Here is a 13,156-nt window from a genome sequence, read left to right as displayed (position 1 = left end):
ACAGTTTGTACTTCTATGAAACTCACAGCCTAGGGGGTATGCCACTATAGAGGTGGGAGTAAAAGAGCTTATATTTAGAAGTGTGACTGGGGCTGAGGTGAGGTGAGGGAAAAAAACTAACTTCCCAAAATATTTCAGGAAATACTCTAGTGGAGAGGATATAAAGTATATTAAATATTGGAACTGAGTAAGAAAATGGTGAGAAATTCTAATAGTACTAAAGGCAGAAATTACATCAACTATATAATCTGTTCCAAAAAACAGAAGCACAGGGAACACTTCCTAATCCATCCTATGAGGCCAGCAACAACCTAATACCAAAAGAGACATTAAAAGAAACTGGAAGCTAATCTATCATAAAAATCCTTAACAAAATATTGGTCAGTTGAATCATACAATGTATAAAAAGGATCATACACCACAATCAAGTGGGACTGATCCTAGGTATGAAAGGTTGAGTCAACATTAAAATATTAATGTAATCCATCACATCAATAGGCTAAAGGAGAAAAATCATGATTGTATCAGTAGATGTAGAAAAAACACTTGAAAAAAATCCAGTATCTATTCATGATAAAAGCTATCAGCAAACTGGGAACAGAAGGAAACTTCATCAATTTCCCATTAAGAACAAGGATGTCCCCTTACCACCCTTATTCAGTACTGAATTGAAAGGCCTAGCTAATGTGATAGATAAGAAAAGCAAATTGCTATGCTTTAAATGTGATTTGTCCCTCCAGGATTTATGAGTTGGAAACTTGGTCCTCAGTATGGCAATGTTGGGAGATGATGAGATATTTATGAGGTGGCACCTCCTAGGAGACTTTTAGATCACTGGGGGGCACTGCTTTAAAAAAATATTAAGGTAGTTCTCATGAGACCCTGAGTTAGTTCTCAAGAGATGGCTGATATGCCACTCCCCACCCACTTTGGCTTCCTGTCTTGTCATATGCTCTTTCCCTCTCACCCATACTCTTGCCATTATGATGACATCCAATATGAAGTCTTCACTACAGCAGACCAGATGCAGTGCCATACCCTTGAACTTCTAGAACTGTGAGCTGCATAAACTTTCTTTACAAAGAGGTCCCAATGAGTTAACAACAACAACAAATCCCCTGAAACTAATAAAGGATTATAGCAAAGTTATAGGAAATAAGGTAATTATACAAAAGTCAATTGCTTTCTAACATACCAACAAAGAATAGAAGTTACAATAAACAATACAAGTTTATTCACATTAGCATATAAAACCAAAATATTTTTATATAAATTAACAAAACATATGCAGGATTTATATGAAGACTATTATAAAACTCTGATTAAAGAAATTAAGGATATAAATAAATGAGAGATATATTCCAAGTTCATGGATATTAAGAGTTGATTTTGTTAAGAAGATGGCAGTGCTTCATTTGGTCTATTAACTCAACATAATCTCAACTGAGATCCCAGTGAATTACTTCATGAACATCAACAAACTGTTTCTAAAGTTCATATAGAAAGGCACAGGAAGGACCAAGAATGACCAACGCAGTATCAAAGAGGATTAAAGTTAGATGACTGACACTGCCCAACCTCAAAACTAACTACAAAGCTACAGTAATCAAGACAGTGTGGTATTGGTAGAAGAATAGGAAATAAATCAATGGAAAGTAATAGCAAACCCAGAAAGAGATCCATACAAATATAATCAAATAAGAAATGGCAATGGAGAAATTTCAATGGAGAAAGAGATAGCTCTTTTAAAAAGTGGTGTTGGAACAACTGGACATCCACATGCAGAAAGATGAATTGACAGTGATCACACATTTTTTACAAAAATTAACTCAAAATTGATCATAGTCCTAGATGTTAAGTGGATAACTAAAAAAATTCTAGAAGAAAACAGGAGAAAATTTAGGTAACCTTGGATTTAGTGATGAGTTTTTACATGCAACACCAAAAATATGACCCATGGAAGAAAAAGTCAATAAGATGAACTTCATTAAAAGTAAAATACTTCTGTCCTATAAAAGATGTTTCAAGAATGAAAAGACCAGCCAGAATGGGAGAAAATATTTGCAAAATACATAACTAATAAAAGATCTTATTCAAAATATACAAAGAACAATTAAAACTCATAAATAATAAAGCAAACACCTTAAATAAAAAGTAGGCCAAATATCTGGACAAACACCTCAGCAATGAAATTATACAGCTGAAAATAGAAAGAATATGAAAAGATGCAATATCATAGGTCATAAGGCAACTGCAAATTTAAAAGACAAGATACTACTTCATGCCTAGTAGAATGACTAAAATTCAAAACACTGACAACACCAAATGCTGATGAGGATGTGTAGCAACAGAACTCTCATTTAGTGCTGATGGAAACATAAAACACTATGGATACTTCGGAAGGCAGTTTGGCAGTTTCTTGCAAAGGTAAACATAGCTTATGCAATTCAGCTGTCACACTTTAGGTATGTACTCAACTGAGTAGAAAACTTACATTCACACAAAAACCTGCATATGAATGTTTATAGTAGCTTTAAAGAAAACTCAGAAAACTTGGAAGCATCCAAGAGTTCTTAAATAAGTCAATGAATAGACAAACTGCTACATCCATACAACGGAATATGACTCAATGATTTAAAAAAAAAAAAAGAGCTATGATGCCTCCCAAAGATATGGAAAAGCACTAAATGCACATTACTAAGTGAAAAAAGGCAATGTAATTTATTATTCTAATTATATGTCATTCTGGAAAAGGCAAAAGGTAGAAACAGTTAAAAAAAAAAATCAGTGGTTGCCAAGGGATCAGGGCAGGTAGTAGGATGAAGTGTAGTACAGGAGACTCTTAGGACAGTGAAACTATGCTGTACGATACTGTGATGATGGATACATGACATTATGCATTGGTCAAAATCCACAGTTATACAAAATAAAGGGTGAATCCTAATGTAAAGTATGCGCTTTAGTTAGTAAAAATGTATCAACATCACTTCATGAATTTTGACAAATGTCCCATGCTCATACAAGATGTTAGTATTAGGGGAAACTATGGGGAGGGGGAAGAAGGGAAAAATGTAAATTGTCTATACTTTCTGCACAATTTTTATGTAAACCTAAAACTGCTCTACAAATTAATAATAATAAACCTGGATGAAGAGTCTGGTTCAGTGGCTAAAGCTTGTTGACTGATACACTTCAGTGCAGGATGACAGAACAGCTAGCCTTTTTCTTGACAAAATTCCATGTAGGTGAGTCCTCAGAGGTCATTCAGTGCCTCAAGAAAAAGAGCCTCATAGTTCCCCCTTGGGAAGTGGTCGCAGGAAAGGTGAAGAGGAGTACTGGGGGATCCTATGAGCAGACTTACCTCAAATTGTGATTTTTAGCTCTGCTCTTTATTCCCTTCCCCTACTGTATATGGTATTCCTGAGCCTAAAACATTCTATAGTTTAATTTCTCTTGCTAACAGGCTAATGGTAATGTGTACAGGGTGATACTCTAGGAGGGCAGAAAAAGCATCTTCTCGGTTCTCAAGTTCTCATGGGCTGGGACAAGAGAATGGGCAAGCTTCCAGTTAAGTGTAACTAATGAAACACCTTAGGTCAGAGCTTCCCTTGCTTTGCTCAGTTGCTACTCCTGTTTTTCAAATGTTTTCTGAAAACTCTAATATGCTGCTGTGTCCTTTCTAAGTAAATATCATTTTAATGCCTCTGTTTTCTTTTTAATGGGGGAGGGAGACTTGGAAGAGGAAGAAATGAGTAAGTTTAACTATAACTCCATCGACTTTTTAAAAATGATAGTTTTGAAGAGGTCTGACATACAATTTGGTAAATTTTGACATACAATGAATATATCTATCACTTGCAAAATGTCATGTCCTATAGTAATCCCTCCTCACTCCCACCCTGAACCTGCATCTCCTAGCCCTTAGCCCCTACTCTCCACCAACCACCATTCTACTTTCAATTGTTTTAGATTACTTGGCATTTACTACAATTTCACACAATGGAACCATACAGTATGTATTCTCTGTCTGGCTTCTTTCACTTAGTAATTTCAGGATCATCCACGTTGTACGGTGCTACAGATTAAATGTTTGTGTCCCCCCAATCCCCAAAATCACATGTTGAAGCCTTAATCCCCAATATGATGGTACTTGGAGATGGGGCCTTTTGGAGGGAATTAGGAAAGGAGAGAAGTGCTCTCATGGTGAGAATTAGTGACCTTATAAAAAGACACAAGAGAGAGTTTGCTTCCTTTTCCACTTCCATGTGAGGATTCAGCAAGAAGGCAGCCATCTGTGAACCAGGAAGATGGCCCTCAACTGAACCTGACTGTGCTGGCAGGCTAGTCTCAGACTACCAGCCTCCAGAACTGTGAGAAATAAATGTTGCTTAAGTCATGCAGTTTGTGGTATTCTTTTTATAGCAGCCTGAGCTAAGATGTAGTGTATATCAATAGTTTCTTTTTATTTTTATACAGTACTGTATGGGTATACTATAAGTGCTTATCCATTTGACTGTTAAGGGACATTTGCATTATTTCCAGCTGTGGGTTATTAAATAAAATATACTAAGACAATTTGTGTACAAGTCATTGTTTGGATGTATGTTTTTATTTCCATAGGAGTTTAATGGCTGAATCATATGATCAAGTATATTTAATTTTCTAAAGATGGGCACGCTGCTTACCAGTAGGACACACTTCATTTCCTGTTTCTCAAGAATCACTGTCCTTTATTGCATGATAATCACAATTTTTGTTTTTGAAAACTATCATTTCATATATTTTGACCAGTTTTGGATTATTTTAAGCAGGACAGCAGTTTGGTTATCTGTTATTCCATCTTGGCCAGAAGTAGAATTCCTCCATCCTTGATTTTTATGCATTGTAGAAATAGTTACTTAGTACTTATTATATGCAAGATGCTCTGGGCTAACGTTCTGGTAATAGAGTAAGAGGCAAAGTCTAGTCATACTTTTCAAGGTCCATATAATCTAACAGGAAACAAAAATAGATAAAAGAGCCTGACTCAGACATTTTGTAGAACTCCATCTCTGGCATTTTGTTTTCCTTGATAACCCATTTTCTCGTAAGATTCATCCAGTTTCAAGACTTTAACAATTATGTTTATGTTGATGACTTCCAAGTATACCTCTCCACTTCTTTCCTCTTCTGCTAAACATCAGCCTTGTACTCTGCCACTGTTGTTAGTCACACAGACCTGAAATTAGGAGTTTCACTGTGTTCTTTGCACATCCCCTTATATCTTTGTGTGTCCTCCTACAACAGCTGAAGTCCAGTGAATTCTATCACTAAAATGATTTCCAAATCTACCTTCTCTTCTCCATTCTTTGTAATTCAATTCCTAAACTATTACCTATTACCTTCTCTGTATCTTTATGTCTCTAGTCTCAATCCCTTCTAATTCATCTTGTATAATGCATACTGAGTGATCCTTCTAAAGAGAAACCTCATTCTATCCTTTCTTTGCTTAAAATCCTATGACAACCTGACTTTAGGATAAAATCCGAAGTCCTTACCATGGTTCATAAAGCAATTACGGACACAGTCCCTGCCTATCTCTCCAGATTTCAGTTCCATGGTTATTCTTTATTCTTGTCCTATGTGCCAAGCACACTTAAACAACTGCCACTCCCCCATGTTTTCTCCTCAAAGTCTTTATAAATGTAGTTCTCTCTGCTTAGAATAATCTCTGTTCTTTCCCTAATTCCTTTAGGCTCTTAAAGATTCAGCTCAGACATCTTTTCTTCCAGGCTATCTTTCCAAATCCTCTGGTCTGTTTAAGATATAAACTTTTACTGGTACTCGTTTGGCTATATATATTCAGAAATCCAATTCAGTTTAACTTATTCAGAAAAGATAATTTTTGTAAAGGTACTATCATGGTTCAAGTCTAAGCAAAAGAATGCAAGTAAGTCTTAAGAACTAGAATGAGGAAATCAAATCAAATGCCACCAAGATCTTCTCCCAGCAATGTCTCCTCTCCTGGTTTGTGTATTTTGAATCTTTTTATATACCTGTTCATTCTCTTCTTTGTGTGTTTCATTTTTCTCTCTGTTGATTATCCTTTTTTCACCATTCCAGTTCATATAACAGAAAAGTCACTGTCAGTTCCTGAAATTTGTACCCTAAATAATCCAGAGAGCAAAAGACAGACTTAGGTATCTTTCTCAAGTTCAGTTCTAAAAAGGACACAGACTGGCTATATTGAACCAGCTGCCCATCCTCAGTGAATCAATTAGTTGGAGCCAAGAGGCAGGGTCACACTTTCCCACAGCTGCTCTTCGTGTTGTCATGTGGAATGAGTGTAGGGATTGGCAGCTTTCCATGGCAGTTACATGGGATTTAGAGCAGATAATTCTTAAAGGTGGACACTATTACTTGCCTAAAGCCCTATGAATAGATGTATCAAAACATTTTCTGTCTCTTATAAAATCTCCTGTGGGGCAAGAACTATGTCTTTCATTTATCTATGTAAAGAATAGCCAAAGAAAAATATGATTACCACACTAAAGGCTAGCCCCTTAAAAGAGCAGAGACTAAAATGAGTAAGGTTTAATGATGCAACAGAAAAGAATGTGAATTAGGAGAGACTGTGGTGGTAGTACAGGATCTGCCACTAAAGGCAGGGTGAGATTTAACTTCTCTAACCTCCAGTTTTCTCCTTTGTCAGCAGGAATAGGTATAGTAGTCCCATCTACCTCAAGAGATGTTGTGTGATTCATAAGAAATATCTGTAAAAAGCACCTTGAAAATAAAACCTTTTTAACCTATGGTTAAGATAAATGAGGTAAAGTAGAATACCTCTCCTGATTAGTGAGTGGTTAACAGCCACTGAAAGTAAGAAATAAGAAAATGATTACAATAAAAGTCAGTATAACTCATTTAAAATGGAGATTTCAGGTATTAAGAGGTTTCAAAGATGTAAACTTTGAAATATAAAATTTTAAAACATTATATGCTTTTCCAAGGGAAGGATAGTTTTTGTTAGAACTTATATATTGTAATATGTGGTTAAAGCTCTCCATAAGCAAAATATATACAATGAGCTGCATACAGGGGCACATGCCTGCAATGCCAGCAGCTTGGGAGACTTCTGAGAAAGGAGAATTGCAAGTTCAAGGCCAGCTTCAGCAACTTAGTGAGGCCCTAAGCAACTTACTGAGACCCTGTGTCAAAATAAAAATTCAAAAGTGGCTGGGATTGTAAATTAGTGGTAAACTGCCCCTGTGTTAAACTCCCAGTACCCCAAACAAATCAAAACAAAACAAACATACACTAAGAGAGAACCCACTTTTGGCTTTAGAATTTCTTTTCTTCTGAATTTACTTGGTAAAATACCCCTGCCTTGTAGAGATATTACTTTATATATGATTAAAATTTTTATGATTAATATATTTTTAAATGAACATGAGAAGTTGTCTATATTAAAGAATTACTCAACACTTGATAGTTGCCAAGGATCCAATGAGACACATGTAAATATATGTTCTTAATGACGGTGTACTACGTGATGACAGAGATTACTAGATGCAGTGGTCTTTATCGGTAAAAGCCCAGAGGCTTCCCACCACACGGGAAGTGGAGCGTGGAGAGTCCTAAAAGGGCATGGAGAGCTGAGATGGACAATGTGATAAGATGAAAAACACGTGAAAAGTATAAAGACCAATGGCATTGTATTACATATACATTTATATATGTCTCTATAACCCAGAAAGTGAGGAAAGACAAAATGGACTCTAAGTATAATTCCTGCTGTTTCTCCAAGAATGTTCACAGGTTTTTCTAAAAATATATCCTACTGTATTTTTAGTGTTCTCTTTTTGATGAAGTTGAGAAGATATAAATTTTCTTTCTTTCTTTCTTTTTTTTTTTTTTTTTTGCTGAAGGAAACAAGCAGAAATGATGATTCCCACAAAGACTTAGGACAAAAAGCCAGCTAGAATTTAGAGCTGGGGATGAGAATGAAACATAAAAATAGTTTCAGAATGAGTTATAAAACCTAAATAACAACCAATGGTCAATAAATGTCTATATTAATAATTTTTAGGTTATCTTTTTTTTAATCTAAAAAGTAAAATCGGATGGAAATACATGATAATTCTCTCTCAGTTGACACAGCAATAGGAAGCATGTATGTCTGAATCCCAAGGGAACAGTAAGGCTGCACACCCTAACTGAAGGTCAGTTATAACAAGCACATCCATACCCAAGGAGTAACAGAAAAGATTCAAGGATTAATACAAATTAGATATTTAGCTAATTATAAAATGCAGCTGCATTATGCTTGAGACCCATTTAAACATTAGCCTAATTTACTTGTAAAATATTAGTGGAACCCAATCAACATATAGCCTCCCCTCTTCTTTAACTCACCTGTAATATTCTTTGCAAGATTGACGGAAGGGCAATAAATGCTGCCATGCTGTTTAAAACTTGCATGGTCAAAGACTTCAGAGCTGTTGTAACAAAATGTTAATATTAAAGTTAGTTTAGAATAAGAGTTTTCAACCTGAGGTTCAGGGGGAAATAGTGGACTTATATAATAACTTCTTAAAAACTTGGTTAACCAAGTTCAGTTTGATATTTTTAGATAAGCTGTTGATAACACTGAAAAGATAAGCTATATAACTAGCATAACAAAAAGAACAAACCTGAAAGATGAGATTGATGCTACAATATGGTTTCATTAAGGAAAATAACAAGAAATTGAGAAAATATGTCATAATGACAGTATTTGTAGATAAAAATTAGGTGACGATAGAAGCAACCCTGTCACTATGGTTCTAATGAACTTACCTTCAGAGTGTAGAGGAGGGGCAGCTGAACTGGACAGCTTCTGAGGAGCCATCATTGCCTCCAATAATGGAAACCAGAGTGCCTATAGGGTGGGTTAGAGGCAACCAAAGAAAAACCAACTTGTTACTTTTGGAATAATGAGTATTATTAGCACAGTATTTTGCAGGTTGAAATGTACTTTCCATGTACATTTGTTGATAAAAATTAGAAAAAAAGGGAACATTTGACTAGGAAGAGAAAAAGCATTAAAAGCAGAGACCAAAGCTAAAGAGATCTTTACCATGCAGCCTTGGGAAACATAAGGAAGACTTGGAATTGCAATTTTGTATCTCTAGAGAGGGTAGGCTCAAGGAAGCAAGGAAAAGCTTCTGCTAGGTTCTTACCTACTTTAGCATAAATGTACCACCGACAAAGCCTGAATAACTTCATGTACCACCAAAAGGACTAAATAATCCCCATAGCTACCCTCTTCTACCTTTTCTTCAGCAATGTCAAGCAAAATAAATGAATAAAGGTTATTAAAATTTTTTCCTCTACCAAGAATTATTTGTAGGGGCTGGGGTTGTGATTCAGTGGTGGAGTGCTTGTCTAGCATGTGTGAGACGCTGAGTTTGATTCTCAGCACCACATAAAAATGAATAAATAAATTAAGGGTATTGTGTCTATCTACAACTAAAAAAAAAAAAAAAATTAAAAGAAAAAAGAATTATTTGTATTTACTAAGTTTCACAGTCCAGGAAGTAGCAGTTAATATTATCTGAGTCAGCATTAACAACTTTATCAAGAGATAAACAAGTAGATCTACCATTTATTTACTGCTACTCTGCTAGGCACTGTGTTAAAAGACTTACACATATTTTGTCATTTTAATCTCATAATAACCTTATACAGTAGGTGTTATCTTTACTTGAGGTAAGAAATTGAAGTTAATAGAAATTAAGTAATTTTCCAAATATTATACTATAGTAAATCAGCTGTGTGATTCCAAATTCTGTGTTTGTCCAAGTTTCAGGAAAATATTTACTATAAAAATCAAGCTAATACATTTGAATAGCTCAAACATATTTTCTTGTTGGGTAATAATTTACAAATGTCCTAACCCAGTATCTCAGGAGCAACCAATTATTGCAATTATCCAGGAGACAGGAGGAAAAGTTAGTATTGACAGAGCAAGATAAGAGAGGTTCTTTAAAGAAGAGAATACATCCTGTACCACCCCTACTGTGGTGACTGGCAATGAAGATCTGGGAGTGTTGAAGGAAAGGGGAACTCGCTAAGGGTCTTGCAGACTTCCCCGCTGGGTGAAGATTTCTACTAGGAAGGTTTTATCTGTCCCCGGTGGAGGTTAAGGCCAGATTTTATACTGTTAATTTTTCATTAAGTTCATCAGATACTTTGGTCATATTACTTTTACCAGCAGTTCCCTATTTCATGGAAATTTTCATTCATTTTAACAGTCTTCATGAACTTTTAATCCTGTATTTTAGTCTTAATTTCATTAAAGTTACCTTTAGTTGCCTATTTTAACTTGGCTTTGCAAACAATATCATTTATTTCTGTGTATTTTGTGGTCTTCTGTAAATTAGGCATATGACAAAAGTAATTTTTACCTTCTGGTTTTTATATTATGTTCAGAAATTTGATTTTGGGGCAACCCCTATCAGCTTTGCCCCTGTAAGAGCTCTTTTTCTGTTCTTCACACTTAAATAAATCCTATTCCTTTCATTCTTAAAAAAAAAAAAAGAAAAGAAAAGAAAAAAGAAATTTGATTTTAAATTTTCTTACTTAATTCAGACAATTTAGGAGAATTACCTTTTTAAAGGTGTTATTCCTGCTTTCTAACTGTCAGATAAGAAAGCATGGGACATGTTCACGCCCTATAGTTATTCTTCTTCCATTAAATCTCCACATTAATACTAACTATATGCTAAAAAACCTTTAAATATTTTTATCTCTCTTACTCTTTAATATTGATTCTTAAAATGTTAACATGGATAATTCTAAAAACCCACAGGTTAAAATAATCCTCCATTATAATGATAATCCCACTTCCTGAGAGACCAACATGACTAAACCTGAATTACTTTCTTATGGAATATAACAGTTTTCTTTCCAGAGAATTACAAGCATAACAGAGGCATAGTCCTTGTTGTACATTCCCAATGGACATTGGGGTAGCAACATAAATAGCTATGCAAAGGTAGGCTAGGTGCTTTGAGACTCTCCCAGTGAAAAGAACCGAGACCCCAACTTCTTGGGGTGTAATCTTCCTATGAAATTTCTGGTGGGGAATCATTATTAAGCTTTGGACATCTCAAATTTTGTAATTACTGTAGGGTCTATGGCAACAGCTCTTGTTCTCACTTTCTCCAATACAAAACAAAATAAAAAGAAACAAAGCAGTCATTAAAATTCCCCAAACTTAACATTTAGTATTACATAAAAACAACATTTTCATAAAACAGTATTTACATAAAAATGAACACTCAAAATTTTGTAGTTGTTAAATCTGTTTAGAAATGAAGCAGAAATCAGTTATTAGTGGGAGTGGCCATACAAAGTGGTATGTGTGTAACAAGGAAGAGAGGCAGATTTGTCTTATAGGTAGACTTCTCTTACATGCAGCTAGTAAATGGGTCTAATACCAATCTTAAAGAAGTGAACATTTAAAAAACTAGAAAGAGGTCTAACATCTAACGACTTTATCAAAAGGAACAAATTCCAACCCAGATGTATTTTTTAATTAGAAAAATTAATTTTCCTTTTGCCACATCAAAGTGGCAAAAATCCATCTTTGATTAAGAGCTACAGAGTTCATCTATAGAAAAAACAATCCCTAATATGGATACTATATTTAGATCTATTAATATCTGTGAATCTGGACTATTCCATTTAAGTGTACCTAAACTATTATATTTTAAAGAGATACCAAAAATTGTCTTTTTCTTAAATTTACCATGTGAAGAAGGAAGGTATTGAAAATATATTAGAGAGGAGATAGACAAAACATCTTTTGAATAGCTTAGCATTAAAGCAAAATAAGCCAATCCCAAAGAACCAAAGGCTGAATGTTTTCTCTGATAATGTGGATGCTAAATTCACAATGAGGGCGGGGCTAGGGTAGAAAGGGATTAGACAGAGGGGAGTGAAGGGAAGGGAGGGGGCCTAGGGTAGGAAGGATAATAGAATGAATTGGACATTATAACCCTATGTGCATATATGATTACATGATTGGTATAATTCTACATCATGTACAACCAGAAGAATGAGAAGTTACACTCCATTTATGTATAATATGTCAAAATGCATTCTGTCATGTGCAACTAATTAGAACAAATAAAAAAAGAAATAAAAGCACAAAAGCTTAGCATTACATACATATAAACAAAACTGTAAGATGTCTATACTTCCATGTTTCTCTATCAAAATATAAACATGTCCAAATACAGCCATCAACTGAAAGATAAATAATAAAAACTCAGGAATGGAAAAATCTTGGTAAAAGGACTTGGTACTAAGTCCATAACGCAATTAAATAAATATTAAACAAATATGGAACTTATGGATATAGAAAATAAGTATTAAAAACCTTAATAAGGCATAATAACTAAACTAATTAAAATTAGGAGGACAGAGAGGGGATATTAGGAAGCAAGGGTCAGTTCATATGCATTTCCTTACTGGCACTGGGGTCACTATACACATAATAAAAACTGAAGTGTAATTATAAACATAATATTACTTTATTATAGTTATTCCGATTTTTAAATGTTAGATTTATTAACAGATAATATGGTAAAGAAACATTTATCTGAAAATTAAAAACTCCTCAGTTTTATATAAGCTTCCTAGAGGAGACTGACTATAATATTTTTAAAAGCAAATATTATTTGATTCAATTTTTCTAAAATCATATCAACTTCAGCAGACAAAAAAATATCTACAGTGATTTTACCAAATGATGATGGTTATTTCTGGGTGACTGGACAAATATATTGGTAATTTAAAAAAAAAAAAACTATTTTTCTCTGTAACTTTCTATAATGCATGCTTTTTAAAAATGAGTATCATTTCATAAAACAGCTTTTTATAAATAAAAAATCTATATGCAAATGTGTTTGTTATGCACAATTTATATGCTAAAGAATTTTCATATTTTATGACCTTGAAAAATCCTTGACTGAAGATAGAGCAGAGCTAGGTGGCGAGGTGGCGATTGCCAATTTCTCCATAGCACAGAAAGGAGGTAGTGAAGAAACAGCTGACTGGAAAGGGAAGTGACAGAATAAATGTTCTAAGATCCAATATTAAACAATCTGAGACCTGGAAAGACTTACTG

General features: G+C 34.4%; 1 protein-coding gene across 6 annotated transcripts in view; it reads right to left on the bottom strand.

Moving 5' to 3' along the window:
- The window catches only part of Vps8 (VPS8 subunit of CORVET complex), a 266,030-nt gene that overhangs the window by 67,141 nt on the left and 185,733 nt on the right, over nucleotides 1-13,156 (bottom strand). For all 6 annotated transcript variants that reach the window (XM_047563466.1, XM_047563462.1, XM_047563464.1 and 3 more), the window contains 2 exons: nucleotides 8,818-8,899; nucleotides 8,395-8,477 (listed from right to left, as the gene is read on the bottom strand). In XM_047563466.1, coding sequence (XP_047419422.1) covers nucleotides 8,395-8,477; nucleotides 8,818-8,899 — 165 coding nt within the window. The remainder of the gene's footprint in view (nucleotides 1-8,394; nucleotides 8,478-8,817; nucleotides 8,900-13,156) is intronic.

The sequence above is a fragment of the Sciurus carolinensis genome, chromosome 9, assembly GCF_902686445.1.
Source record: "Sciurus carolinensis chromosome 9, mSciCar1.2, whole genome shotgun sequence".
NCBI classification, from domain to species: domain Eukaryota; kingdom Metazoa; phylum Chordata; class Mammalia; order Rodentia; family Sciuridae; genus Sciurus; species Sciurus carolinensis.
The sequence above is the reverse complement of the archived record's forward strand: the minus strand, read 5'-3'. Positions and strand labels throughout refer to the sequence as shown.